Source organism: Phoca vitulina, unplaced genomic scaffold (assembly GCF_004348235.1).
Source record: "Phoca vitulina isolate PV1807 unplaced genomic scaffold, GSC_HSeal_1.0 scaffold2, whole genome shotgun sequence".
Taxonomy (NCBI): Eukaryota; Metazoa; Chordata; class Mammalia; order Carnivora; family Phocidae; genus Phoca; species Phoca vitulina.
In genome coordinates this window covers 64,581,611-64,608,548 of record NW_022589705.1, presented here as the reverse complement: position 1 = coordinate 64,608,548, position 26,938 = coordinate 64,581,611, and the positions used below count along the sequence as shown (strand labels likewise).

Genomic DNA, 26,938 nt, shown 5'->3' with positions numbered 1-26,938 from the left:
CTCCTCCGCCCGCCCCAAGCAGGGGCCTTGGGCGGGCAGGAAACCCAGAGCGCCAGAGCTGGGGCTGGGGGGGGCGGGGTGTAGGGAGGAGGGGAGGTTGGGACCTAGACGGGTCAGTCTGGAGTCTGGTCCTGGAGGGGAGCCGCCTGGAGGGAACAGCCTTGCCAGGTTTGGGGCCTGCGGCTGTGGTGGCCACTCTCCGACCTGTCCCCCACCTCCGTCCCTACCCCTACCAAAGGCTGGGTTCTTCCTAACCCCCAAATTTGAGGCTTTAATTTTTTTCAAGTGTTTCCGCCTACCCAGTCCTGGGTTCTAGCTGATCTCTGAGCTTTCTCCCCGGAGCTTGTTCTCTGGAGGGGAGGCAGGGGGTTTGCACGCTGGTGGGCAGCCAGGTTTCCTTTCAAGACATCTGTGAGGTGGTAGAATGTACCAGGGACTGTCCTAAGCACTTCAAAAGTATTATTAATTCAATGAATCCTTACAACAACTCAGTGTAGTAGCGGCTGCCATTACCTCCATTTTGTAGGTAGCCAACTAAAGCACAGAAAGTTTGAGCAACTTTGCGGAGAACACCCAGCTGGTGAGTGGTGGAGCCGGGATTCAGGCCCGGCAGTCGGGCTTGAGGCTCTGTTGCTTCCAGGGGCAGTCCGGATTGCGCATCCCTGCTCTCCCACTTGCTGGTGAGTGTCTCCATCTCTGTGTTTCACTTTCCTGTCTGTAGAAGGGAGGTCATCATTGTCTATACATCAGAGTGTTCTCATCACAGGATTAATTTTTTTAAAAGGTTTTTTGTATTTATTTGACAGAGACACAGTGAGAGAGGGAACACAAGCAGGGGGAGCGGGAGAGGGAGAAGCAGGCTTCCCGCCGAGCAGGGAGCCTGATGCGGGGCTTGATCCCAAGACCCTGGGATCATGACCCAAGCCGAAGACAGATGTTTAACGACTGAGCCACCCAGGCGCCCCAGGGTCACAGGGGATTTAAACTGGGACATAATCCCGGTGTTATCCAAAGTGTCCTCGATTTTGAAGTAGTTTTCTTGGTGTAGCAAATACACCATTATAGCTAGCAGGAATGAAGAGGTCATCTGGTCCAAGCCAACGTGGGTGCCGACCAGCTGAGGGACAATGGGTGAGCTGAGCCTGTTGCCTCATCTCTAAAGTTGGGGTCACGCCAGCAGCCCAGCAGGGTTACCGTAGAGGACATGGCAGAGGAGAGGCAGGGAGCGGTGCAGGCAAACACAGCAGGCGCTCAGGACATGGAGCCCCGCCCCCCCAGCGGCCCAAAGGTCCCGCCCACAGGTATTTGTGTGTACCCAAGGGCCCGGGGCCTGTGTGAGTGACCACCGGCAACTATTTGCTAGCCAGAGGGTTGGGGGCGGCACACGTGCTCTGTCCTCTCTGACAGCTCTAGAAGCAAAACCATTGATGGCAGAGCTATCTGGGCAACTCTGCTTGCGAGGACAGAGTTAAGTCACTAACCATTCCATCTGTCTGGGGAGCACCCCTGGTCTTCCGAATGCTCCTGGGAGAGGTGTGGGTCAGGGAAAGGGCCCTGGCTTCAACGCATTAGGAAGCACAGTGCTTTCTTAACACGTTTGATGATCTTCTGGTGGCCTTTCCTGCAGACGACAGTGGCGTTAAACCAGAGCAGTGGGTCTCAGAGTTGGGTGAGCATCAGAATCACCTGGACGTCCCGTTGAGATGCAGACCTCTGGGCCTCACTCTCCAAGTCTCCCATGTATCGGGCCTGGGGCGGGGCCTGGGAATTTGCTTTTCTAACAAGTTCCCAGGTGATGCTGATGGTCCACTTCGAGAAGCGTGGAATTAGAGTGCCGCCCTTTCTCTCCCCAGGAGTTGTGACAGCGGTGCTGGGGTTCGGCGGCACAGGAGGACTCTCCCCACATTTCAGCTTGGAATTCCATCTCAGGCCTGCTTGTTGGCAGCGGGAGGCTTCTTTCAGAGCAAGGAATAGAGACCACGTGGAAGTGAAGGGGGAAGCCCTGACACCTCCTCAAGTCGGAGTTTTTAACCATTAAAATTAATCCTGTGGGGCGCCTGGGTGGCTCAGGCATTAAACATCTGCCTTCGGCTCAGGTCATGATCCCAGGTCCTGGATCGAGCCCCACATCGGGCTCCCTGCTCCATAGGAAGCCTGCTTCTCCCTCTCCCACTCCCCCTGCTTGTGTTCCCTCTCTCGCTGTGTTTCTCTTTGTCAAATAAATAAATAAAATCTTTAAAAAACAAATAAAAAATAAATCTCCTGTCACCCTAAAAGTTAAAAACAAATAGCTAAAAATCTCATGAAAAGATGCTCAAATTTACATTAGGGAAATGTAAACTAAAACTGCAACGAGATACCCATGACACACCAACTAGAATTGCTAAAATTTAAAAGACTGACAATAGGGCTGGGAGGCTCAGTCGGTTAAGTGTCTGACTTTTGATTTCGGCTCAGGTCATGATCTCAGGGTCATGAGATCGAGCCCTATGATGGGCTCCACGCTGAGCATGGAGTCTGCTTGAAATTCTCTCTCACTCTCTGCCCCTCCCCACTGGTCTCTCTAATGGTGAGGATGTGGAACAACTGGAATTCTCATACGTTGAAGGGAAATGCAAAAATGACTCACCCACTTTGAAGAACTCTTTGGCAGTTCCTTATAAATATACAGTTTACAGACATACTCTTACTTGGGGGAGAATTGAAAAATATATATCCCCAATAACTCTAGGATACAATATTCATAGAAGCTTTATTCATAACAGCTAAAAACCAGAAACAATCCAAATGCCCATCAACAGGTGAATGGATAAACAAATTGTGGTACGTTCATGCAATAGAATACTACTCAGCAATAAAAAAGAACCAAACCACTGATACATGCAAGAGTATGAAATAATCTCAAAAACATTATGGTCAGTGAAGGAGGACAGGCACAAAAGAGGATATTTGTGTGTGATTCCATTTATAGAGAACTCTAGGAAAGATGAAGCTAATCTATAAGGACAGAGTTCAGAACAGGGGTGGTGGTAGAGGAGAGATGACAGCAAAAGAGGCACAGGGAACTCTCTGGGGAATGAAAATATTCTATATCTTGATTCATGGTGCTGCTTATCCCAGCCTATGTGTGTCAAAAATCTGTACACTTCAAATGGGTGCATCTTATTGTGTATAAATCATGCCTCAGTAAAGTTGATCACATTTTGTGTGGCCTGGCTTCAGTCTTACCCTGTCCAGGATGCCGTCGCTGATCCATCCTGCGCTGACCCCCCTGCCCTTGCTGTCCTCGTTAGCATGCCCCAGGGCCCTCCAGGACAGTCTGACAGCCTGACGCTCGCTGCTTAGGGCCAGGCGGACAAGCAGCGGTAGATATCTGAGGACAGGAGAGGAACCGAATTGATGGTGTTTGCAAAAGTGACAGACACATCTGCCAGGAAGTAGGGTCACTTCCTCTGACCCTCAGTTTCCCCCTCTCTAATAGGGATGGGGCAAGGGGACCACAGGATCTGTCTCCCTTTTATCTCTTATCATCTCTTTCACCCTGCTGTCTCTATCTCAAGCTCTCGCGCTTTGGGTCTGCTCTTCTTTCTGTCTCTGTCTTTCATCTGGCCCTCATCTCTGCCTCCTTCCTCTTTCTGGGTCTCCACTCAGGCTCTCAGTGACAACTCCAGTTCCCCCACAGGTACCCGTAGAAGCAAGGAGTCTGCTTCCCTGCCCCGTCCTAGCGAGTTGGACCGATGGAGTGGTAGCCGGTCCACCGGCTCTCTGGGCGGCAGCATGGGAGCGATGAAAGGGTGTGAAGGGGAAGGGGAGCGTTTTTTAAAGACACCATGAAGGAGACACACAGGCCTACCGGGCCCTGTCACACAACTCTGAGTCACCAAGAAAAGCCGTGTCAGGAGGCCCTCTTGCCTGCATGGCTCTGTGCAGCCTCAGTTCTGTGTGTCCAGCCCGGAACCCACTCACAGGACTGAGCCTAATGGCTTGGATAAGAATACATGACTGATTGTCGACCCCATGGGCCTCGAATTCCTCCTCAACTACTTGGTAGCTGGTGGCCCTACGCAAGTTACTGCACTTTTCCCTGTCTCTGTTTCCTCATCTCTAAAATGGGGGTAAAGGTGCGCCTGGGAGGCTCAGTCGGTTAAGCATCTCCCTTCGGCTCAGATCATGATCTCAGGGTTCTGAGACCCAGGAGAGACTGTGTGTGTGTGGGGAGGGGTGAGTAGTCTCACTGAGAAGGGTCAGACTAGACTTTACAAAACTGGTGTCATCTATCTTGGACAGTGGTAGCCCAGGCAGACGTGGGGAAGTACAATAGCAGGTGCAAAGGCCCAGCGGTGGGAAGAGAAAGGGTACCTATGGGGATGGCGAGAAGCTCAGTGTGACTGTCACTCAAGTTATATGAAGGGGCTTTGTGGTGGATAAGGCAAGAACGGTGGGCCAGGGCTATCCAAAATGCATGCCCACCCAGCTTCATTCATTCTTTGATTCCACATTTACTAAGTGTGTAGTTTGTGCCGGACAACATTGTAGGTGCCTGGACATCTATCCCCTTTCTTAGATAGCAGGCTCTGCACTAGGTTAAGAAATCTGGCTTCCTTCTCATTCAATTACTAAAAGCTGTGGTGGGAGAGCAGTCATCCACCCTCTCTGGAACTCAGTTTCCTCATCTGTATAGTGTGCATGGCTCCTGCTTGTTTGTTCATTTTAAACAAATGCTTTTGAACAGTAATTGTGAGCCCTGTGGGGGCTGCCAGGGATGTAAGAGGACTCAGAGCCCAGCTGGGCTGCCTGCCAGGAGCTGAGGCTGGTGCCTATGAGGCTCAGGAGAATGGAAAGGAGCCAATTGGAATCATATCCACGATCTCTGATCTTTGGCAGCACGAGGCTGGGTACTTTGCTTCTCCCAGGTCAGTCCCACCATAGTCTTGTTTCCCCAGGACTGTACACTGGGGGGTCCTGCTGCACTGGGTGGCAGGGCGTGGGGGGCCGGGTGAACACCAAGTAGATCTCCTTAGGCAGACCAAGGGAGCCAAGGACTTTGGCTGCCCTGGGACTTCCAGGAGAGCAGAAGTACCTGCCTCCAGCTTTTTCTCCTGTGTCCCTTAAACATCCCTCCAACATGGTGCCGACCACATATATCAGGGGGATTCTGTACCCCAACGAGCCCCTTGGAGACAGGGACCGGGTCTGATTTGTTCATGCCCCAGCATATCATAGAGACAGAGTAGCAGCCCTGCAATTGTATGTTGAAGGAAGAAGAGTAACAGAACAGGAGAAAGAAATCGAGGGAGAGGGACATCACCCAGCAGGAACCTGGCCCATGAACTTAGAGGAAGCCCGACTGGCCAGCCCTCCTGGCCCTAGAAACCAGCCGCGGAGAATGTGCAAGTGCATCCCATATGGCCCTTACAAGGAGAGAGAAATGGTTCCACAAGTACGCCAGCTGTGAGTCGCAGCCCCTTCCTGAGGCAGCCCAGGAAATGCAGGCATTCATGGGGATGGGGCTCCTGGACACCTGGGCTCCGCAGGTACTCTGCGCTCCATGGGGAGGAGAGCGCAGGTGGGGAGGGGGCTTCGAGAGTCACAGCGCAGGCCTCTCTAGGGTGATTCTGGGGGTTTGGAGCCAGCCATTCACTGGGAGTGACTCAGCTATGGTCCATGTACCTGCTCCCCTTCCAACCAGCATCTATGACCTTGTATCATCTTATCAAGGTAGGAACATGGGCTTTAGGAAACTGAAAGGCATGCTTCCTTCAAGTCCCTGCTGGCACCAAGGGAGGAAGAGGAGGAGAAAAAGGGGAAGGAAAGGAGAATATGGGCTCTGAAGCTAGACACGCCTGAGTTCAAATCCTGACTTCACCTTTGTGACCTTGGACACATCGCTTTACCACTGAGTCTCCACTTCCTTTCAGGGAGAATCCTGACATAGTGCTCAGGTTAGGAGCAATGGCTCTGGAGCTAGACTGCCCAGATTTGAATCGCTGTTTTCCTATTGGCTGTGTGACCTCGGGGAAAGTTACTTAACCTCTCTGTTCCAAAGTTCTAGCCCAAAACATGAGGAATAATAAAAGTATCTGCCTCTTAACATTTGTTGTGGGGACTAAGTTAACAAATGTAAAGGGCTTAGAACAGAGCAGGTGTGTTCACTAAACTGTTGTTACTTCGCTGAGGACTATGCATGTTTGCAGGTGAAACGGCATGTTTGCTTGACTGTCCCTTCACAGGGTTATTGTGAGGTCTAAATGACGTTCTGAGTAGGACTTAGATGGATGCGGATGAACAGGATTTTGCACATGTGTGTCTGGGCATGCATAAATGCATTTTTACAACAGTAGGCTCTAACAGTGCCTTTGCTTCCTTTGTTGTACTCCCTGGGGTCTAGCAGAAGGCCCCAGATATAGCAGGGACGGTCAGTAGACCTTGTCCCTATGACTCCCGGTCCCAGCTCTGTGCTTACTAAACTGTGTGAACTTGAGCAAGTCCCTTCTCAGGGTCCCAATGTCCTCATTTGTACCATGAGGACCAAGTGATTTCTGAGGGCCCTGAAGCTCCGACACCCTTGAATACCTGACATCATCTTTTCCATTGTGTTTTTAATTAGTCCCTCTCATCCTCCTGGCCTCAGACCGCCCATGAAGAGGCAGGACACAGAGCTCTCCCCAAATTCATCCCTTTCCTGGAGTTCAGCCTCTGACCAGGAAGTGGAAAACAGGATTTCCTCTGAGGATGTTCTCTGCGACCCAGACATTTCCGGTTTGGGGAATGGAGAGGAGGAGATAGGGAACATCACCCGTGCTTCCAAACCCTAAAGCCCCTTTTTGTGGGTTTGAGGTTTCCTTCCACGCTGAACTTTGAACTCCTTAAAAACAGAGACTATATAATTCAGAGCTGGAGAAAGACATGTTGGTACCCCTTAGAACAGATATCACTCCACATTTTGGTGGAGAAAACGGAATTCTCTTTTCCTTTTTAAATTGTGAAATATACTAATCATCATAAAAAGTAGGGAAATCTCCTTTTCCTCACCTGTGACTGTGGAAATCCTTCAAAACCCTTCAAGGCAACTCCAATGCTGTCTCTTGCAGAAGCCTCTCCCTCCTCTGGACTTGCAAACCACTCCTCACACCCTGTATTTCTGCATCATTGTTTCATAATCACAGAATGCCAGATAGGCTAACCCTTCACCTCAAAAATTGGGAAATAAAAGCCTAGTGATAAGAGGTGACTTGCCCAAAGTCATAGAATTTGGGGCAGAGCAACAAGAGGATCCCAACTGTTGCTGACTCAGTGTTCTTTCTACTTGCATATTTTCTCCCTTTGGTTTCCTGACTCCAACTCCCTCCTCCAATGCTACGCCTCTTCGTATCTCCTTGCTTCCCAACAAGCTGTTCCCTCTATCAGAAATACCATTTCTTCCCCTTCTCGTCCCTATTCTTCCTGCAAGATTCTGGAAAAATCTAGAACATCCTCAGAAGTACCCCACCTCCCAGCTCCTCTTAATATAGCTTCACACGTTATAGAGTTTTATTATGAGTGCTGACCTACCATAGTGCTAATGTTTGCATGTCTGTCTCTGGTTAGATTGAGATCCTACACAGGCAAGTTTGTCCTGTTTATCACCTTATGCTCAGCCTCTAGTTTGAGTGCCCAGCAGAATCAACACTGGATACCTGCTGAATGATTAGGAGTGAAACAGGTGCTGGTGGGGAGAGGAAGAATGGAGGAAGAAGCTGTTGCTGGGCTGGATACTATGGAAGAACACAAGGCTGATGTCCTGGTTGTTAACTGTAAATGTATGACCTTGACCCAGTTGTACCTTATCTGTGTCTTTCTCATTACGACAAAAGGAGGCTAATGATGCCTGCCGTACATATTTCAGTCTGGTTTTGGATGTGAGGATTATATGGGGAAGTATGTCAGAAAGCACTTGGAAAGTGTGAAGCAGTCTGCAAATCTAAGCCCTACCATTAAATTTATTTTGCAGGCACAAAGCCCTCTCAGTTAATCTAGGAGGCTAGGAAAGGTTCTGCCCTCATAACATCTAGAAAATAAAAGCACAGAAAATTCTTTTCTTCCTCTAATTTTCTGGAGCCCATGCAGTAGACTCAGTTGACTACCACGATGTAAAATCATTGAGGTGAACTCTTTAACATTAACAGAGCTGGGGTTGCCTACTTCAGGACTGTTAAGTAAAAAATAGTAATTTCTGGTCTTGGCTCAAGGGCCAGGGGACTCCTTCTTGGGTCCAAATAAGGCATGACAGCTTGGAGGACAGCACATACTCAAAACAGCATTGACTGCAGTATTTGGAATCATTGATTCAGCTCAAGATGTTTCTTGTAGGAAGCTCTTCCGGAATTCCTCAGGCCTCGGAGAAGTTGTATTTCTCAGTGGCTTAGTAAGAGTTTGGGCTCTGGAATTATACTTGAGTTTACATCTCTGCTAGCAACTTACTTGGGTAAATTATCTCCCTCAGGCTGTTCCCTCATCTATGAGAATGACAATCACCAGCTCGGGTCAGCCAGGACACTTAAATGAACCAATCAATGCACATGGAGTACTCGGCATAGCACCCTGTGAACACGTGGGAAGTCCTAAAAAGATGGCAGCTGTCCTGATTATGCTTCTGTGGCTCCTTACGGTCTAGATCACTCCTTTCAACTTTTCATCTGGCTCATACTGTGGTATGACTGTTTCCAGGGTGTATCTGTTTTCCCTAGAGTCTTTACAGCGGGCAAAAGGCAAGGCTTATGTCTAATAAGTCTGCATCTACTTCTGTGCAGCTCAGCACAGTAAGGGTAAGGCAGAGGACAAGTGAGCATAGAGTGATGAGGCAGCAGAGTGTTCAGAGGTTGAGAGAGGGGACGTTTGGTGAAAGCAGAGGTGCCAATTGGCCAGACCTAGATGAATGGGTTTGTTTTCCAGAAGCTGAGGAATGAAAGCTCCATCATTTCTTTATTCCATTTGAAGTAGTACCCATGTATCTATAAATGGTATGCTGCAGGCCTGAATGAAAGAAAAGAATTCAGACAGATATCACTTGAGAGGCGATCATATCCAAAGTCTTTTAATCCAATTTTTCCAGTACTCATGCTTTGCCTGAAGATGCCTGCAACCTACCATAGCCATGAATTTACCAAATAACTTCCCACAGTAAAACATTTTTTTTTTTTTGACAGACAAAGTGTGAGCGTGAGAGCATGCGGACAGCGGCGGGGGTGGGGGGGTGGGGCGGGGAGGCAGAGGGAGGAGAGAGAACCTCAAGCAGACTCCACGCGCAGTGCGAAGCCCGACACAGGGCTCGATTTCACCACCCTAAGATCACGACTTGAGCTGAAATTGAGAGTCGGATGCTCAACCGACTGAGCCACCCCGGTGCCCCCACAGTAAAACATTCTTAGAAAACTTTCCAGAGGAGGCTTCAGTGATGGTCCCTCTTCTCTAGACATGCATTTAGTAGAAGGAGACGTTTTGTTGAATTACTCTGCAGTCTAAATTCAGTCTCCAAAACTGCTTAAGTGTCTTATCATTGGCCTTAAATTAGATGTGGTAACAGAAGGGATGGAATTAGATTTTGCCTAAAAAGCTTCAGGTTGTTTTTATTGTTCAGACAGAGAGCTTCTTGTTTGGTGTGAAAATGACAGGGTTCCCAGTGATAATGGTATAGTTATAGTTAATGAGGCGGTCAGTTAATTCACTAGCATTCTCTCAGGTTTTTCAAACACGTGCAATAGAAATTGTGCCCACACTGGCTTCTTGGGTGAGGTATTGAGGGCTAAGGTTAAATACAGCACACTTGAAGTGGCGTTGACAATTCCGTTTCTTAAAAGTTGACTCTAGCGAAGCCTTTAAGTGGGTTTTTATGCTATTTATTAAAATAACTAAAGTGCCAAATGATGTCTAAGGAGACAGAGGGAGACACAGACTCATGGTCATTGCCATCTCCATGTCTTACTTTTCACAGGAAAGAGCAATGCTGCAGGGCAACAGGCAGCAACCGTCCCAGCTCCAGGGGGGGACCAGCAGAGGGCCACCAGGTCACTATCCTCTGGCTTACAAACTGGGAACTGTTCTATCAGATTATTCCCTCAGAAGGCCCAGATGAGTTGGAAAGTATTTAGAGATCCAAAGTCCTCTTCTTTCCAGCTTACATATCAAACTTGGATATATAGCTTAAGTTAACTTCAGCAGAAGAGCTTTATCTCTCAAGTGAGTGAGGACTTTTTCCATTATATTTAGAAATAAAAATTTAAAACTTAATTTTTAAGAAGGTGGGGGAAAAAAGGGAAGCAACACTAACATCTTGGATGGATCTCAAGGACATTATACTTAGTGAAAACCAACTTCAAAAAGTTACACACTGTGATGCCATTTATATTAACATCCTCAAAATGACAACATTCTAGTGATGGAGAACAGACCACTGGTTGTCAGGGATTAGGGTTGAGGGGGGCGCGGATTGTATTTTAAAAGGACAGCACTAGGGAGGTTCTTTGTGGTGATGGAACAGTTCTGTATGCTGACTGTGGTGGAGGTTATACAAATCTATAAGTGACAAAATTTCATAGAGTTCTACACCAAAAAGTAAATAAATGAGTGCATGTAGAAACTTGTGAAACCTGAAAGGTCTGTGGTTTAGTTACTAATATTGTACCCAATATCAATTTCTTGGTTTTGATCATTTGCTATGGTTATGTAAAATACTATAATTGGGGATCGCTGGGTAAAGGGTATACCTGAACTGTGTTATTATTTTTGTAACTTTTGGGGAGTCAAAGAAGTTTTTTCAAAACAAGGGGAGAAGGATATGCTATAGAGGAAAACAGTAAATCTAGACATTTTTATTAAGTTCTATTAAAAAATATGAAAACACTTGAAATACTCAGTTTATAAAACACACTCATACTCAATCATTTTCTTATTTTGTGATAGCTAGTGCTATAAGCTAAAAATGTTACATTAACATCAACCCACCAGACTGCAAAAGCTTTACTTCCACAGAATTTAACAAATGTGCATCTTAATTAAGAGAAGATCTATACTCATTGTATAAAAGATCTTAAAGTTATTTTTAAAAATAAAACTTTCCCCTTAAATTCAATAAGGGTTGATTTAGCTAATTTAGTCAGGGTCATGATAAGTTTATTTTACATTATTTCAGGTGATACTGGGTAGATGCAGAGATGCAACATGCTAGGAAAATGGAGTTACTTTTCACAATTTACAGCATAAAAGGGCAGTTCAGATTCAGAGTTGGATAGTACCGGTTTACCTAAAATTTGTCAAAATAACTGATCTCAGGATTTGTTTAAAAAAGACTGCAGGGATGCTGAACAAGCTCTACTTGAACAGAGCACTTCACCCTCCTCTACAAGTGCACCATCTCACAGACCATCAGGTCACCTGCTCAGCTCTTCACAATCAGCTGCTACCAAAAACAGACTGGCCCCTAGGATGCTTAGGCATCCCCAAACTACCAAAGGCTCTGGCTTCCCTAAGTCTCTTCAAGAGACACCCCATCCTCATAACAGGAGGGTGTGAGTTTAAGGTTTAAAATAATTTTGGCAACTGTCTGAGCCGCTTTACATCTAAGAAGGTGCCTACTGAATTCATACTACTCATTTGCTTTAAAGTTTCAGGTTTCAAACTTTCGGGAAGAATTGGAGTGTCCCTTTCATTTTCTTTCTCAGGATGTTGGGTAAACTCTGCTTTTCCAGTTCGGAGGTTCATTGCAGGACTTGGTTTAAGGTTTTTTAATAAGAAAGCTGGGTTTTCATTCAATTGCTGAGTTGCTTTTGGCTGAACAACTTCATTTGTAATATTTCTCAATACTGGTGTATCTGTGTGGGTGCTCACAGATTCACAGTTATAACGATTAATTATTTCACAGGCATTCCTAGAAGGCTCTTTCTGACAGTCAAATTGTTCAGGTATGGATATAAGGTTTTGATTCAATAAATGTTCACTCTTGCTATCTGTATTGTTTGGAGGCTCCTCTTCATCTTCACTGTTATCGCTGCTTTGTATGAGTCCGTATCTCTTCATATATTTTTTGGTTGCAAATGACATGTTGTTTGGTGAAATTAAACTAAGCCCCATTGTGCTTCTGTCTGTATTAATATGTAGAAGGCTAAAAGATGAGTCACAGTTATTTTGGTTTGATCGAGTGAGAGATAGTTGTGACAGCTGACTTTCATTTAAATATTTCAGAGCTATAGCATTTGCCTCCATGCTCAAATCCACACCACTGGGGCTTAAGCCACTCATGCCAACATTAGCAAATGACATGTAGTTTAATCCAGAAATCACTGCTTCAGGGCTGATGCATGCCAACACACTGAAAGACACAAAAGAGTAGGCCATCATTTATCTTATTTTGAGCACCAAAATCATGTTATTCCAAATGTATTCCACTCTATGAAAGTAACAAAAGGTCTTCACTTTACTTCATGGTGCTTTTTTAGCTGAGTGCTCAAACATCTAAGTCTTAATGATCCAGATACATTCAAGAGATAAATATGATAAACTAGAAGGTAATCCATGATTCAAAGACTGAAAGTGGAACACAAACTAGTTTTCCTAAATTTATACGTCAGTCATGGTTTTAAGGACAAATACAGCACCCCAAAATATAAGAGCCATTCAATTTTGGTAAAATAAAACAAAAATAAAATCAAACAGAAAAAACATCTGATGATACAACATTTACAAGCTTTGGTGAGTAGCTCAGAATATTAAATTGTTCACAGTTGAAGAGATTCCATTTGTAATGAGTGAAAAAGATCAACCAGTCTCTGGATATGGACTAATGTGTGTATCTCTGTATACACTAATTTTCTTTCATTAGATATAATCTTCAACCCACTTTTGATTGGTGTTATCTCATTAACTAATTGACTTGCGTTTTTCCTTAATACTATAAATACAATAATAGCTGCTAATTTTTATTGATGCCTTATTATATGCCAGGCACTCTGCTAAATATTCAGTATCTCATTTAATCCTCACAGAAACCTTTCTTGGAGACGTCTTCCCTTTCCAATATTCTGACCTCATTCTCCACTCTCCAACACTTCACATTTGTGTCATTTACTGCAGTTCATATATTTAACTCACATTTTTTATTTATCATCTAACTCCTTCATGAAACCCCATGAGGGCAGGGATTTTTAACATATTCCCCCCCCAAACCCCCACCCCCGGTCAATATCCTTGGTGGCTGGAAACAGTCCTGGTCCATAGTAAGCACTCATTAAATATTTACTAAACGAATAAAAGAAATAAGTACTATTATCTTGATTTTACTGTTGAGAAAACTAAGGAATAAAGATTTTTAACTGCTTTCCCTAACCTGAACAGCTAGGAACTGAAAAGCTGAGACCAGGTCTGCCTTATTCCCTGGGGCTCTACAACCACTGTTTCACTATACTGTATGCAACAGCTTGTATTTCGCTATCAGTTTTTCTGTTCCCTAAAAATTAGAATCCTTTGTGTACCATTTGTTGTGGTAAACATTATATTCTGGTCAAAAACATTGATATGATTTTCCATATCACCCAGTGGAGCTGTTCTATATATGCCAGCCACTCCTGTATCCCTACCCCCATAAAACCCAAATAACGACCAGGTATTTTCATTCTGAGAAGCACCTGAAATTTTGAAGAAACTATTTCCAACCATTAATGTTCCTGAAACCAGTGATGTCATCACCAAACAATGGAACAGTGTACCCAATAATGTTGGTCTTTAAAACCACCCTGTAATTTGTCCTTAATCTTCTTGGTACTTACTGCTTTGGAGACCATCTTAATATGATGGAAGAGATACCAATTTATCTAGACATTCTTCCTCTTCTTTTTTTTTAAATGATTTTATTTGAGAGTGAGCGAGTGAGAGAGCACAAGCAGGGAGGGCAGCAGAGGGAGAGGGAGAAGCAGGGGAGCCCGATGCAGGGCTCGATTGCAGGACCCTGAGATCATGACCTGAGCTGAAGGCAGACGCTTAAACCAACTGAGCCACCAAGCACCCCTAGACATTATTCTTTTATGAAATATTCATAGTGACATTATCTTCTGAATATAAAATCTTTTTCTACTTTGCCTATTTCTTCAAAATTATAAGCAATTTGCATAGTAAATCAGGAGACCTGTATATGTTAAAATATATATATAGGTATAATATCTAGAGATAATATTAATGTAAACAATTTGGATAGACAAATAAAAACTTCTAGTTCAAACTGTTAAATATTTAGAAAAAGGTCTAATTTGAATTAGATTTTCTTTTATAGAATAGCTAAAGAATCTATATAAATCCGTAAACCAGTCAATATCAGTTTAGAAATTTCTTCAAGTTTCATTGTGTAACACAGCTCGCTAGTTTCAATATGGGGTTAGGGGAAACAACATGACTTTGAATACAAAACAAATCAATAATACTCAGAACCAATGCATATAAACACCGGGGTAATTAAAGATGAGAAGCAAAAGGAGGCCATTCCACTGATCAAATCCTAACAGCCTTGAGCACAAATATACTATGGTAGAATCTCATTATATGGGCAGTCACAAAAGGATGATGAGAATCCATTTATGTTTGTATATGAGAGTCACAGGCTGACAATTAAGGGAAGCTCAAAAATCATTCCAACTTACTTAAAGATGAAAACCAACCTTGACTTTACTGTCCTGTTTGAATCTCAATTAGTCACCTCCTACTTATCCTACATAGGGTTTTCAACTAATAAGTAGAAAGGAAGAAAGCAACTAAAGAGACTACTTAAGATCTGTTTTGAATTTGAAAGGAATTGAAAATATGCCTAATAGAGGCTGTTGCCAGACACTAAAACCACAATCTCCATCTTCCCTACAATTTCTAGGGTTGTCTAGGACCTTCTTTCATTGCTCTGCTGCCCAATCTCTGCAGTGTTCTGGAACAGGAAAGCAGAAAGGAAATCTTTGGGGCACCTGGGTGGTTCAGGTTAAGTGTGTGTGCCTTCAGCTCAGGTCATGATACCAGGGTTCCTGGATCAAGCCCTGCACTGGGTTCCCTGCTCAGCGGGGAGTCTGCTTCTCCCTCTCCTCCCCACCCCCCCACTGCTCGTATACACTCGCTCTCTCAAATAAATAAAATCTTAAAAAAAAAAAAAAAAAAAGAAAGGAAATCTTCCTTCACTTGTCTCAGCTACTCATCTTGAGGGAGGACCTACTCCTGAAGTCCAGAACTGAAACATGAAATAAGTTTTCAAATAGGTACAATGACAAAGAATAGGTGGCATAGAGAAAGGGGGAACAGTGTGGATTGTAAGAATTATACAGTACTTTCTTGGAATACTAAACTAATTTCTAACACTATTTCTATAGGACAATGTACCTTAAATTCTAAACAACTGCCTTATGAACTTTAAGCATACCAGTTCTATATTATACTCATATGTGTTAAAAGATAACAATACAAGACCATAATTAATGACAATAAATACTACAGAGGTGCTAAGAAATAAAGCATTCACTGGAAGCTTCAGTGATGACCCAAATAGGTGGGATTTCACTAATTTAGCAAATGACTCATGGGAGGCCCACCAAATGTGGTAGAAGAAAAGAGGATTCAGAGATATATAAAGCTCACGATTTTGCTGGAAAGACTATCACAAGAACATGCTATAATCTACGAGGAACAAGGTCTTCTGACTAAAAACATCAATATTCTGGGGAGGGGTCCAGGAAACCTTGACAAAGGAGGTATCATGTGAGTTCAGTTTTGAAGGATAGATAAGAGGATCTGGCAGGCAGAAAGGTCAAAAAGAGTATTCCAGGTAAAAGTAACAGCAAAGAACCTTGCAAATACCAATGCTGGGTAAGCTGGAAGTTGGTAGAGAGTGATAGATTATACTAAAAAAATAAGTTTAAGACAAACTGTGAAACAATGTGAATTAATTAGGTATTTAGATGGTCTTATGTTTGGAGTATTCTCTCAGCCTAAGATTAATGACAGACAAAATCTGACTTCTATGTGTTAGAAAGAGTTTCAGTGTAGTTTCATTTTTAAACCTTTCTTTTTTAAAAGTTTGCTTATTGATTGATTGATTGATTGGGGGGGGCAGAGGGAGAGGGAGAGAGTCTCAAGCAGACTTCACACTGAAATGGTGCCCAATGGAGAGCCTGATCTCATGACCCCGAGATCACAACCTGAGCTGAAACCGAGAGTCAGACGCTTACCCAACTGTGCCACCCAGGTGCCCCAGTTTCATTTTTAATAATAATAATATTAATAATATGTGGAACCCATTAATAATTGATAAAATATAAATTAAGAATAGCTTAAGATATTTTTGGACTAAATTAGCACACATCTTTTAAAAGGGCAATTTTAGGCACTTGGGTGGTGCAGTTGGGCATCTGGCTCTTGGTTTTGGTTCAGGTCATGATCTCAGGGTTATGAGATCGAGCCCTGCATCAGGCTCCACACTCAGCACAGAGTCTGCTTGTTCTTTTCCCTCCCCTTCACCCCCCCCAAAATCTTAAAAAGGGCAATTTTAATATGGGGTAATTATAATACAGTACGAAAATACTGCTAATGTTAGCTACCTCTCCTATGCGCTTCTACAACAAACTGTATCTGTCCTTTTCAAAGGAGGCAACAGAATATATTATAGTTGACTATCTGTGTGTCTTCTCCACTACGCTATGAGCTCTGTGAGGGCAAAGATGTCTTCAACAGGTTATCTTGTATGCCATGATGTCTCTCAGAGCTGGCTCAAAATAGAAGTTCAATATGTATTTATTAAAGTAAAATGAGTGAAAGTACTGGTGAAATAGTAAGACATATAGCTGGTAAGACTGCAAAACCTTACTCTTTCAAAAAGCAATGTAGCAACAGCTTTAACATTTTCCTACCTTTTTGACTTAGCCTTCCCATTTCTGAGTCTCTAACGAAATAATCCTAAAACTAAAAAAATGCAATCTTTGCAAAAAGATGTTCATCATAGCAACATTTAAAATAGTAAGAAATTGGGGCACCTGACTGGCTCAGTCAGTTAAGCATCCGACTCTTGATCTCAGCGCAGGTGTAGTTCAAGCTAGGCATGGAGCCCACTTAAGAAAAAAAAAAAAGTAAGAAACTGGGGTGCCTGGCTGGCTCAGACAGTAGAGCATGTGACTCTTGATCTCAGGGTTGTAAGTTCAAGCTCCACGTTGGGTGTTGAGATTACTTAAAAATGAAAATCTTTAAAAAATAAAAATAAAAAAGTAATTTAAGAAATTGAAACTAACTTCACAAGTTCTTTTCAGTTCTGACAAGAAGAGAAGGGTAAGGTAAACAAATGCTATGTCTCATTTAATGGATTATTATATCCCTATTAAATATGATGCTTAGAAAGGGTTACAACAATTTGGAAACATTATTTCCTAATGTAAAGCCAAAAAAAATTTTGGGTTTTTTTTGGTAGACACAGCATGGTCAAAACACAAAGCAGCAAACCATGTACCACCATGAGACCCCACCAAAAAAATTAAATAAGCAGTAAGCAATAGAGCAAAACAGTAACAAAACAAAACAACTTTGGAGTTTGGAGTTAGAGAAGAGTAGGTTTAAAATCATAGGTATGGGGCCTTGAGCAAATTGATACTTAATTTCCTTATCTATAAATCAGGAGTAATAGTGTCTACCACACAGATTACTGTTAAGGATTAAATGAAAAATACTGCATAGGTGATAGTCCAAGATGGTGGAGGAGGAGGAGAACTTAGTTTCATCTGCTCCCAGGAATTTAGCTAGATAGCCATCAAATCACCTGCAATTCAACTGGAGATCGAAGAAAAGAATAACTGCAACTCTACAAATAGAAAAGTGACCACTTTCTGCAAGGTAGGAGGTGCAGAGAAATGAATCCGAGGTGATATATGGGAGGATAAACCACAGAGGGGAGGGGGCCTCTGTCAGCCGGCTACCGGCAAGTGAGAGCACAAAATCAGAACTTTCAGAAGTCTGCTCCGGTGATGGACATTGGGGCCTGAAAAGTGCTCAGGTGGGTAAACGGGGCAGAATCCTAGGTGGGACAGCATGGTCTCAGGATGACACTAGTTGGGCTCAAAAAAAGCATAGAAGACACTACAGAATCCCTTTCTGGAAAAATAAAAGAACTAAAAATCTAATCAAGTCGAAATTAAAAAGGCTATTAATGAGATGCAATAAAAAATGGAGGCTCTAACTGCTAGGACAAATGAGGAAGAAGAGAGAATTAGTGATATAGAAGACAAAATGATGGAGAATAAAGAAGCTGAGAAAAAGAGAGATAAACAACTACTGGATCATGAGGGGAGAATTCAAGAGATAAGTGATACCATAAAGCAAAACAATATTATAACAATTGGAATCCCAAAAGAAGAGGAAAGAGAGAGAGGGGCAGAAGGTATATTGGAGCAAATTATAGCTCCAAATATAGAAGGAAACAGGCATTCAAGTTCAGGAGGCACAGAGAACACCCTCAAATCAATAAAAAGAGTCAACACCTTGACATATAATAGTGAAACTTGCAAATCTCAGAGACAAAGAGAAAATCCTGAAAGCAGCTCAGGACAAGAGGTCTGTAACCTACAAGAGTAGAAACATTAGACTGGCAGTAGGCCTATCCACGGAGACCTGCCAGGCCAGAAAGGATTGACATGATATATTCAGGGTGCTAAATGAGAAAATATGCAGCCAAGAATACTTTATCCAGTAAGGATGTCATTCAAAATAGGAGAGATAAAAAGCCTCCAGGACAAACAGAAACTAAAAGAATTTGTGATCACTAAACCAGCCTTGCAAGAAATATTAAAGGGGATCCTTTAAGCAAAGACAGCCCAAAAGTAACACAGACCAGAAAGGAACAGAGACAATATATAGAAACAGTGACTTTACAGGTAATACAATGGCACTAAATTCCTATCCTTTGACAGTTACTCTGAATATAAGTGGGCTAATTGCCCCAATCAAAAGACACAGGGTATTGGATTGGATAAAAGAGCAAGACCCATTGATATGCTGTCTGTCAGTAAGAGACTCATTTTAGACCCAAAGACACCTCCAGATTGAAAGTGAGGGGGTGGAAAACCATTTATCATGCTAATGATATCAAAAGAAAGCTGGGGTAGCAATCCTTATATCAGACAAATTAGATCTTAAACCAAAGACTGTAGTAAGAGATGAGGAAGGACACTATATCATAATTAAAGGGTCTATCCAACAGGAGGATCTAACAATTGTAAATATTTATGCCCCTAACATGGGAGCAGCCGATTATATAAACCAATTAACAAAATTAAAGAAACACATTGATAATAATACAATAAGAAATAGTAGGGGACTTTAACACCCCACTCACAGCAATGGACAGATCATCTAAGCAGAATATCAACATGGAAACAAGGGCTTTGAATGACACACTGGACCAGAGGGACTTCACAGATATGCTCAGAGTATATTCCATCCTAAAGCAACAGAATACACATTCTTCTCGAGTGTACATGGACCATTCTCCAGAATAGATGATATACTGGGTCACATCAGGTCTCAACCGGTACCAAAAGATCGGGATCATTCCCTGCATATTTTCAGACCACAGTGCCTTGAAACTGGAACTCAATCACAAGAGGAAATTTGGAAAGAACTCAAATACATGGAGGCTAAAGAGCATCCTACTAAAGAATGGGTCAACCAGGAAATTAAAGAAGAATTTTTTTTTTTTAAAGTCATGGAAACAAACGAAAATGAAAATACAACTGTTCAAAACCTTTGGGATGCAGCAAAGGTGGTCCTAGGAGGGAAGTATGTAACAATAAAAACTTTTCTCAAGAAACAAGAAAGGTCTCAAACACACAACCTAACCTTACACCTAAAAGAGCTGGAGAAAGAACAGCAAATAAAGCCTAAACCCAGTAGGAGAAGAGAATTAATAAAGATTAGAGCAGAAATCAATGAAATAGAAACCAAAAGAACAGTAGAACAGATCAAGGAAACTAGGAGCTGGTTCTTTCAAAAAATTAATAAGATCGACAAACCCCTGGCCAGACTTAATTAAAAAGAAAAGAGAAAGGACCCAAATAAATAAAATCATGAATGAAAGGGGCAAGATCACAAATAACACCAAAGAAATACAATTATAAGAACATATGATGAGCAGCTATATGCCAACAAATTAGGCAATCTGGAAGAAATGGATGCATTCCTAGAGATGTATAAACTCCCAAAACTGAAACAGGAAGAAATAGAAAACCTGGACAGACCCATAATCAGCAAGGAAACTGAAGCAGTAATCAAAAATCTCCCAACAAATAAAAGCCCAGGGCCAGATGGTTTCCCAGGGGAATTCTATCAAACATTTAAAGAAGAATTAATACTTATTCTTCTGAAGCTCTTTCAAACAATAGAAATGAAAGGAAAACTTTCAAACTCTTTCTATGAGGCCAGCATTACCTTGATCCCAAAACCAGACAAAGACCTTACCAAAAAGGAGTATGACAGACCAATATCCCTGATGAACATGGATGTAAAAATTCTCACCAAAATACTAGCCAATAGGATCCAACAGTACATTAAAAGGATTATTCACAACCAAGTGGGATTTATTCCTGGGTTGCAAGGGTGGTTCAACATCTGCAAATCAATCAATGTGATACAATACATAAATAAAAGGACAAGAACCCTATGATCCTTCCAACAGATGCAGAAAAAGCATTTGACAAAGTACAGCATCCTTTCTTGATTAAAACTCTTCACAGTGTAGGGATAGAGGGAACATACTTCAGTATCATAAAAGCCATCTATGAAAAGTCCACAGTGAATATCATTCTCAATGGGGCAAAACAGAGTTTTCCCCCTAAGATCAGGAACATTGCAGGGATGTCCACTATCACCACTGCTGTTCAACATAGTACTAGAAGTCCTAGCGTCAGCAATCAGACAACAAAAAGAAACAAAAGGCATCCGAATCAGCAAAGAAGTCAAACTCTCACTCTTTGCAGATGACATGATACTCTATGTGGAAAACCCAAAACTCCACCCCAAAATTCCTAGAACTCATACAGGAATTCAGCAAAGTGGCAGGATATAAAATCAATGCACAGAAATCAGTTGCATTTCTATACACCAACAGTGAGACAGAAGAAAGAGAAATTAAGGAATTGATCCCATTTACAATTGCCCAAAACCATAAGATACCTAGGAATAAACCTAACCAAAGAGGCGAAGGATCTGTACTAGAACACTCAGGAAAGAAACTGAGGAAGACAAAATGAAATGGGAAAACGTTCCATGCTCATGGACTGGAAGAACAAATATCATTAAAATGTCTATGCTACCTAGAGCAATCTACATATTCAATGCAATCCCTATCAAAATACATCATCAACTTTTTTCAGAGAGCTGGAACAAATAATCCTAAAATCTGTATGGAATCAAAGCAGACCGCGAATAGCCAAAGCAATTCTGAAAAAGAAAACCAAAACTGGTGGCATCACAATTCTGGACTTCAAGCTCTATTACAAAGCTGTCATCATCAAGACAGTATGGTACTGGCACAAAAAAGAGACACAGAGATCAATGGAACAGAATAGAGAACCCAGAAATGGACCCACAACTATATGGTCAACTAATCCTTGAAAAAGTAGTAAAGACTATCCAATGGAAAAGACAGTCTCTTCAGCAAATGGTGTTGGGAAAACTGGATTGCAACATGCAGAAGAATGAAATTGGACCACTTTCTTACACCATACACAAAAAGAAATTCAAAATGGATGAAAGACCTACATGTGAGACAGGAATCCATCAAAATCCTAGAGGAGAACACAGGCAGCAACCTCTTTGACCTTGGCCACAGCCAACTTCTTGCTAGACACATCTCCAAATGCAAGGGAAACAAAGGCAAAAATGAACTACTGGGACCTCATCAAGATAAAAAGCTTTTGCACAGCAAAGAAAAAAGTTAAGCATCTGACTCCAGCTCAGGTCATGATCCCAGAGTCCTGGGATCGAGCCCCGCATCGGGCTCCCTGCTCAGGGGGGAGTCTACTTCTCCCTCTGCCCCTCCCCCTGCTCGTGCTCTCTCTCTCTCTAAAAAATAAAAATAAAATTTAGGGCGCCTGGGTGGCTCAGATGGTTAAGCGTCTGCCTTCGGCTCAGGTCATGATCCCAGGGTCCTGGGATCGAGTCCTGCATTGGGCTCCCTGCTCAGCAGGGAGCCTGCTTCTCCCTCTGCCTCTCTCTCTCTCTGTCTCTTATGAATAAATAAAATCTTTAAAATAAATAAATAAAATCTAAAAATAAAATAATTTTAGAAAAAGAATAAAAGGAAAAACAAAAGTAAAGCTTTAATAATAAACGAGTTTGGTATGGATACAGTTTTTTCCTATATTTTACAAAGTAAGTTTATATTACCTTGAGAATGAAAACAAAACAAATAGCAAACTCTATTTCCAAAGCTCTATAATATTTTATACAACAACTTATACCGTATAATATGACTTAAAAATTTTTTTTTCATATGAAGATATAGCTATGTTACTGTTAGGTTTTTGCCAGCCTACCCCTCTATGGAAATACTTAATTTAACATATTGCTTTGAACTGAAAACAATTTTTTTCATATTGGCTTTCACTTCCTTGAGAAAATTATCTTTATGAAGTTAAAATCCTATCTATGAATGTATATCCATGAGTTTTTCAACTCACATAATCAAATTTTAAAAATGGATAAAGACCACAATATTAAAATGCTTAAAGAAAACATTTTTTAAATTGTATATATAGTAAAACTGCAACTGTTTCTTAAAAAGCTAATTTTCTTCAGATGTTATAAGTTCAATGACATCTTCTTCATTTTCTAAAACACCAACCTTGAGCATGTATACTTTTCATAGTATAAATTTATAATGTAAATTATTATTTAAATAAAGAACAGAATAATCCTGATTAAAACAATGACTACCCCACACTGATAAATCAAAAAGACTTTACTTCCCATTTCATTTTTCTAAAGAATCTAAAATACCAATCAAGTTCATTATATACTGGAAATTTATTATTTCCAATGTGTCATTATAAAGACATTAAAACTGGGTAACCACTCTGAAGAAACAATTACTTAAAATCCCCCCCCGCCCCCGCCAAAGGCACCACACCAAAATACATTGTTCCACACAGATAGCAGGGTGATTTGTATATTCCAACATACATTATGTAGCCGCCATCTCACAGTATTGAGATAAAACCTTCAAAAATGCTAGCCTTACTCTCTTACACTGTTGGTAGGAAATGTGAATTGGTGCAACTATTTTGGTGGGCAATGGCAGCAACTACCAAAACTTGAAATGCACATATCCTTTGATCCTGCCTACTTCTAAGAGTTTATTCAACAAATATACTTGTACAAATTCCTATAGAATTATGTTTACTTAGCATTGTTTGAGATAAGAAATAAGAGATTCAGCCTAAAAGTCTATTAACAGAGGACAGGTTCACTATCTTATAGTATATGGGTACAACAGAATATTACGCAGCTGTTTAAATGCATGCAAAAGAACTGCATATACCTATAAAGAAAATACATAATTTTAAGCAAACAAAACAAAAGAAAACAGAAATAAACTGCAATACTCTTCAAACCCACATACACTTGAACATGCATGGAACATTTCCACAGAATACAAAAGAAACAGTTAAGAGAAGTAACCTTGGGGGAGGTCAGATTGAGGAATTTGGGGAGTTGGAGCTTTTACATTTTACCTGATATTCTTGTGCGTTATTTAATACTTTCTTAAATCATGAGACCGTATTACTTTTACAACTAGAAAACAATAAAAATAATTAACAGAAAACATGCTAATCTTAATAATATAATTCGCAGATTTTAAAAACAAGTATGTACTAAATCATCTTTGATGAAGAGGAATCTGAACGCAAGAACATGGCCAATTGTAATTGGTAAGCAATAAGTCAGCTTTGTAGGACTATACTGTTCAAAACACATTCCTAAGGAAAGGAATGTTTTTGCCTTTTAGATGGCACAACTGCATTAACTGAATATCCAGTAGCTGACAACAGACGCTGCCACCTCCAGGAAGACCTTCCAACCGCCAGAAATGAGTAAGAGTCCATTTCTTTCTCCAAGACTCCCAGAGCATTTTGTTGGCATCTTCACCCAGGAGACACCCCACAGTATCTCTTATGTATGTAAAACCCACTCTTCTACTATAGGGTAGAGATGGTTTCTTTGTTATCACACACATAGTAGGCCCTGAATAAATGATGAATCAACTGAATTGAGTGGCAAGCTTATACCTTTTTCTCATAAGATTGCTGCAATACATCTAAATTTTTTTCATCTTTTAAAAAAAATGTATTTATTTGTCAGAGTGAGAGAGAGAGAGAGAGAGCATGCACAAGCAGGGGGAGAAGCAGGCTCCCTAAGCAAGGAGCCTGATGCGGGACTCAATCTTACCCTGAGATCATGACCTGAGCCAAAAAGAGATGCTTAACAGACTGAGCCACCCAGGTGTCCCCTAAAATTTTTTCATCTTTTAAAACAAGCTTTACACAACTATATGATGCATCAAATCCTTGACAAAACAGGAAAGACTATCCGATGGAAAAGACAGTCTCTTCAACAAAAGGTGTTAGGAAAACTGGATAGCAACATGCAGAAAAATGAAATTGGACCACCTTCTTACACCATACACAAAAAAATAAATTCAAGATGGATGAAAGACCTAAATGTGGGACAGGAAACCACTGAAATCCTAGAGGAGAACACAGTCAGAAACCTCTTTGACCTCAGCCACAGCAACTTCTTACTAGACATGTCACCACAGGCAAGAGAAACAAAAGCAAAAATGAACTATTGGGACTTCAAGATAAAAAGTTTCTGCACAGTGAAGGAAACAATCAACAAAACTAAAAGGCAGCCTATGGAATGGGAGAAGATATTTGCAGATGACATATCTGATAAAGGGTTAACATCCAAAATCTACAAAGAACTTATCAAACTCAACACCCAAAAAACAAATAACCCAGTTAAGAAATGGGCAGAAGACATGAACAGACACTGTTCCAAAAAGACATCTAGATGGCTAAAGACACATGAAAAGATGCTCAACAATAATACTCATCAGGGAAATACAAATCAAAACCAGGATGAGATACCACCTCACACCTGTCAGAATGGCTAAAATTAACAACACAAGAAACAACAGGTATAGTGTTGGTGGGAATGCAGACTGGTGTAGCACTGGTGCAGCCCCTCTGGAGAACAGTATGGAGGTTCCTCAAAATGTTAAAAATAGAGCTACTCTACGATCCAGTAACTGCACTACTAGTTATCTACCTAACAGATACAAAAATACAGATTCAAAGGGGTACGTGCACCCTGATGTTTATAGCAGCATTATCAACAATAGCCAAACGATGGAGCCCAAAGGTCCACTGACCGATGAATGGATAAAAATGATGTGGTATATATATAAAGTGGAACATTACTCAGCCATCAAAAAGAACGAAATCTTGCCATTTGCAACAATGTGGATGGAGCTAGAATGTATTATGCTAAGTGAAATAAGTCAGATAGAGAAAGACAAATATCGTATGATTTCACTCACATGTGGAATTTAAGAAATAAACAAACATAGGGGGAAAAAGAAAAGAGGGAAACAAACCATAAGAGACTCTTAAAGATAGAGAAGAAACAGGGTTGATGGAGGGAGGTGGGTGGGAAATGGACTAAATGAGTGATGGGTATTAAGGAGGGCATTTGTTATGATGAGCACTAGGTATTGTTTGTAAGTGATAATCACTAAATTCTAGTCCAGAAACCAATATTGCACTGTATGTTAATTAACTAGAATTTAAATAAACATTTGAAAATCAGTAAATAAATGAAACAAATTTGAAAGTTACCTGGTGTGATCCACTTTATGTGCATTTTTATTCACTTTAGTGGGAGAGTCAATTTTTACTCCAAGGCTTCTGAGTTGTTTAAGAGTTGCATTAAGAACACAATCTTTGTCTACCAGACCTGAATCACTTTTTTTTTTCTTTCTATGGTAAACATTTTGTGTTCTGGTGCATTCGTGGCTGATAATTACTGCTTTGGTAGATGGCTGCTCATTTTCTTTGGAGGAGTTATTCAGTAGGTGGTTCACTTGACTCTGATGAAAAGAAAAAAGATATATTTGAAAAACCACTATTAACAATCTTAGGAAACAAAAATGTAAATAGCAGCTTAAGTAAGGCCGGGGAAAAGCAAAATAATATCTAGCCAAATTCTATAAAGAATCAAGTATATTTGGAAGTTTTTTATATTATGGGGCTTTTATAAAGGAAGCCCATCTCAACAAATGATTTCATCAGACCCTAGAGGAAATTTAGAGTGTTCAGAACTTGTTCATTTTAAAACTAACAGATTTAAAATCATTTGAGTAATATTTCAATTTGTTTTCAAGGGTTTATAGTAACTATAAACAAAAGTTTTAAATCATGCTTTCATTTGAAAAATGGTAATGTTTCAGAGTTATAAATTAGATCTTTGTTACTTTCAGAATTTGACTCCTCTCTTTTCTCCCTCTGAATGAGAATGACCCGTGATACTACCTCTGCCTTCCTAACATTAGAGCCTATTTCATTCCCTGAGCACACAGCTATTAGCACAAGTATAGGACCTAGCAGGCAAATATCAATTACGTGTTCACTGATGAATACTTAGGGCCCTATGAAGTATGGAGAATTCAGATGTTCCAAAGTCTACAGTTTGGATGGAAGTGACAGGGTCATTCAACTTCAAGTCTTAGTTTACATTCTAATTTTTCCAAGATGACTAGATGACTATTTCCTCCAACCAGAATTATCCCTTTTTATTCCATGCTGCCTTTGCTTACAGCACTTCTCAGCCTATCCTATAATTGTTT

At 41.3% G+C, this 26,938-nt stretch overlaps 1 protein-coding gene across 4 annotated transcripts in view; it reads right to left on the bottom strand.

Moving 5' to 3' along the window:
- Nucleotides 1-10,827: 10,827 nt before the first annotated feature.
- Nucleotides 10,828-26,938, bottom strand: part of STIL (STIL centriolar assembly protein) — a 74,583-nt gene continuing 58,472 nt past the window's right edge. For all 4 annotated transcript variants that reach the window (XM_032429560.1, XM_032429578.1, XM_032429570.1 and 1 more), the window contains 2 exons: nt 25,932-26,182; nt 10,828-12,343 (listed from right to left, as the gene is read on the bottom strand). In XM_032429560.1, the coding sequence (XP_032285451.1) occupies nt 11,557-12,343; nt 25,932-26,182 (1,038 nt within the window). In that variant the 3' untranslated portion in view covers nt 10,828-11,556. The remainder of the gene's footprint in view (nt 12,344-25,931; nt 26,183-26,938) is intronic.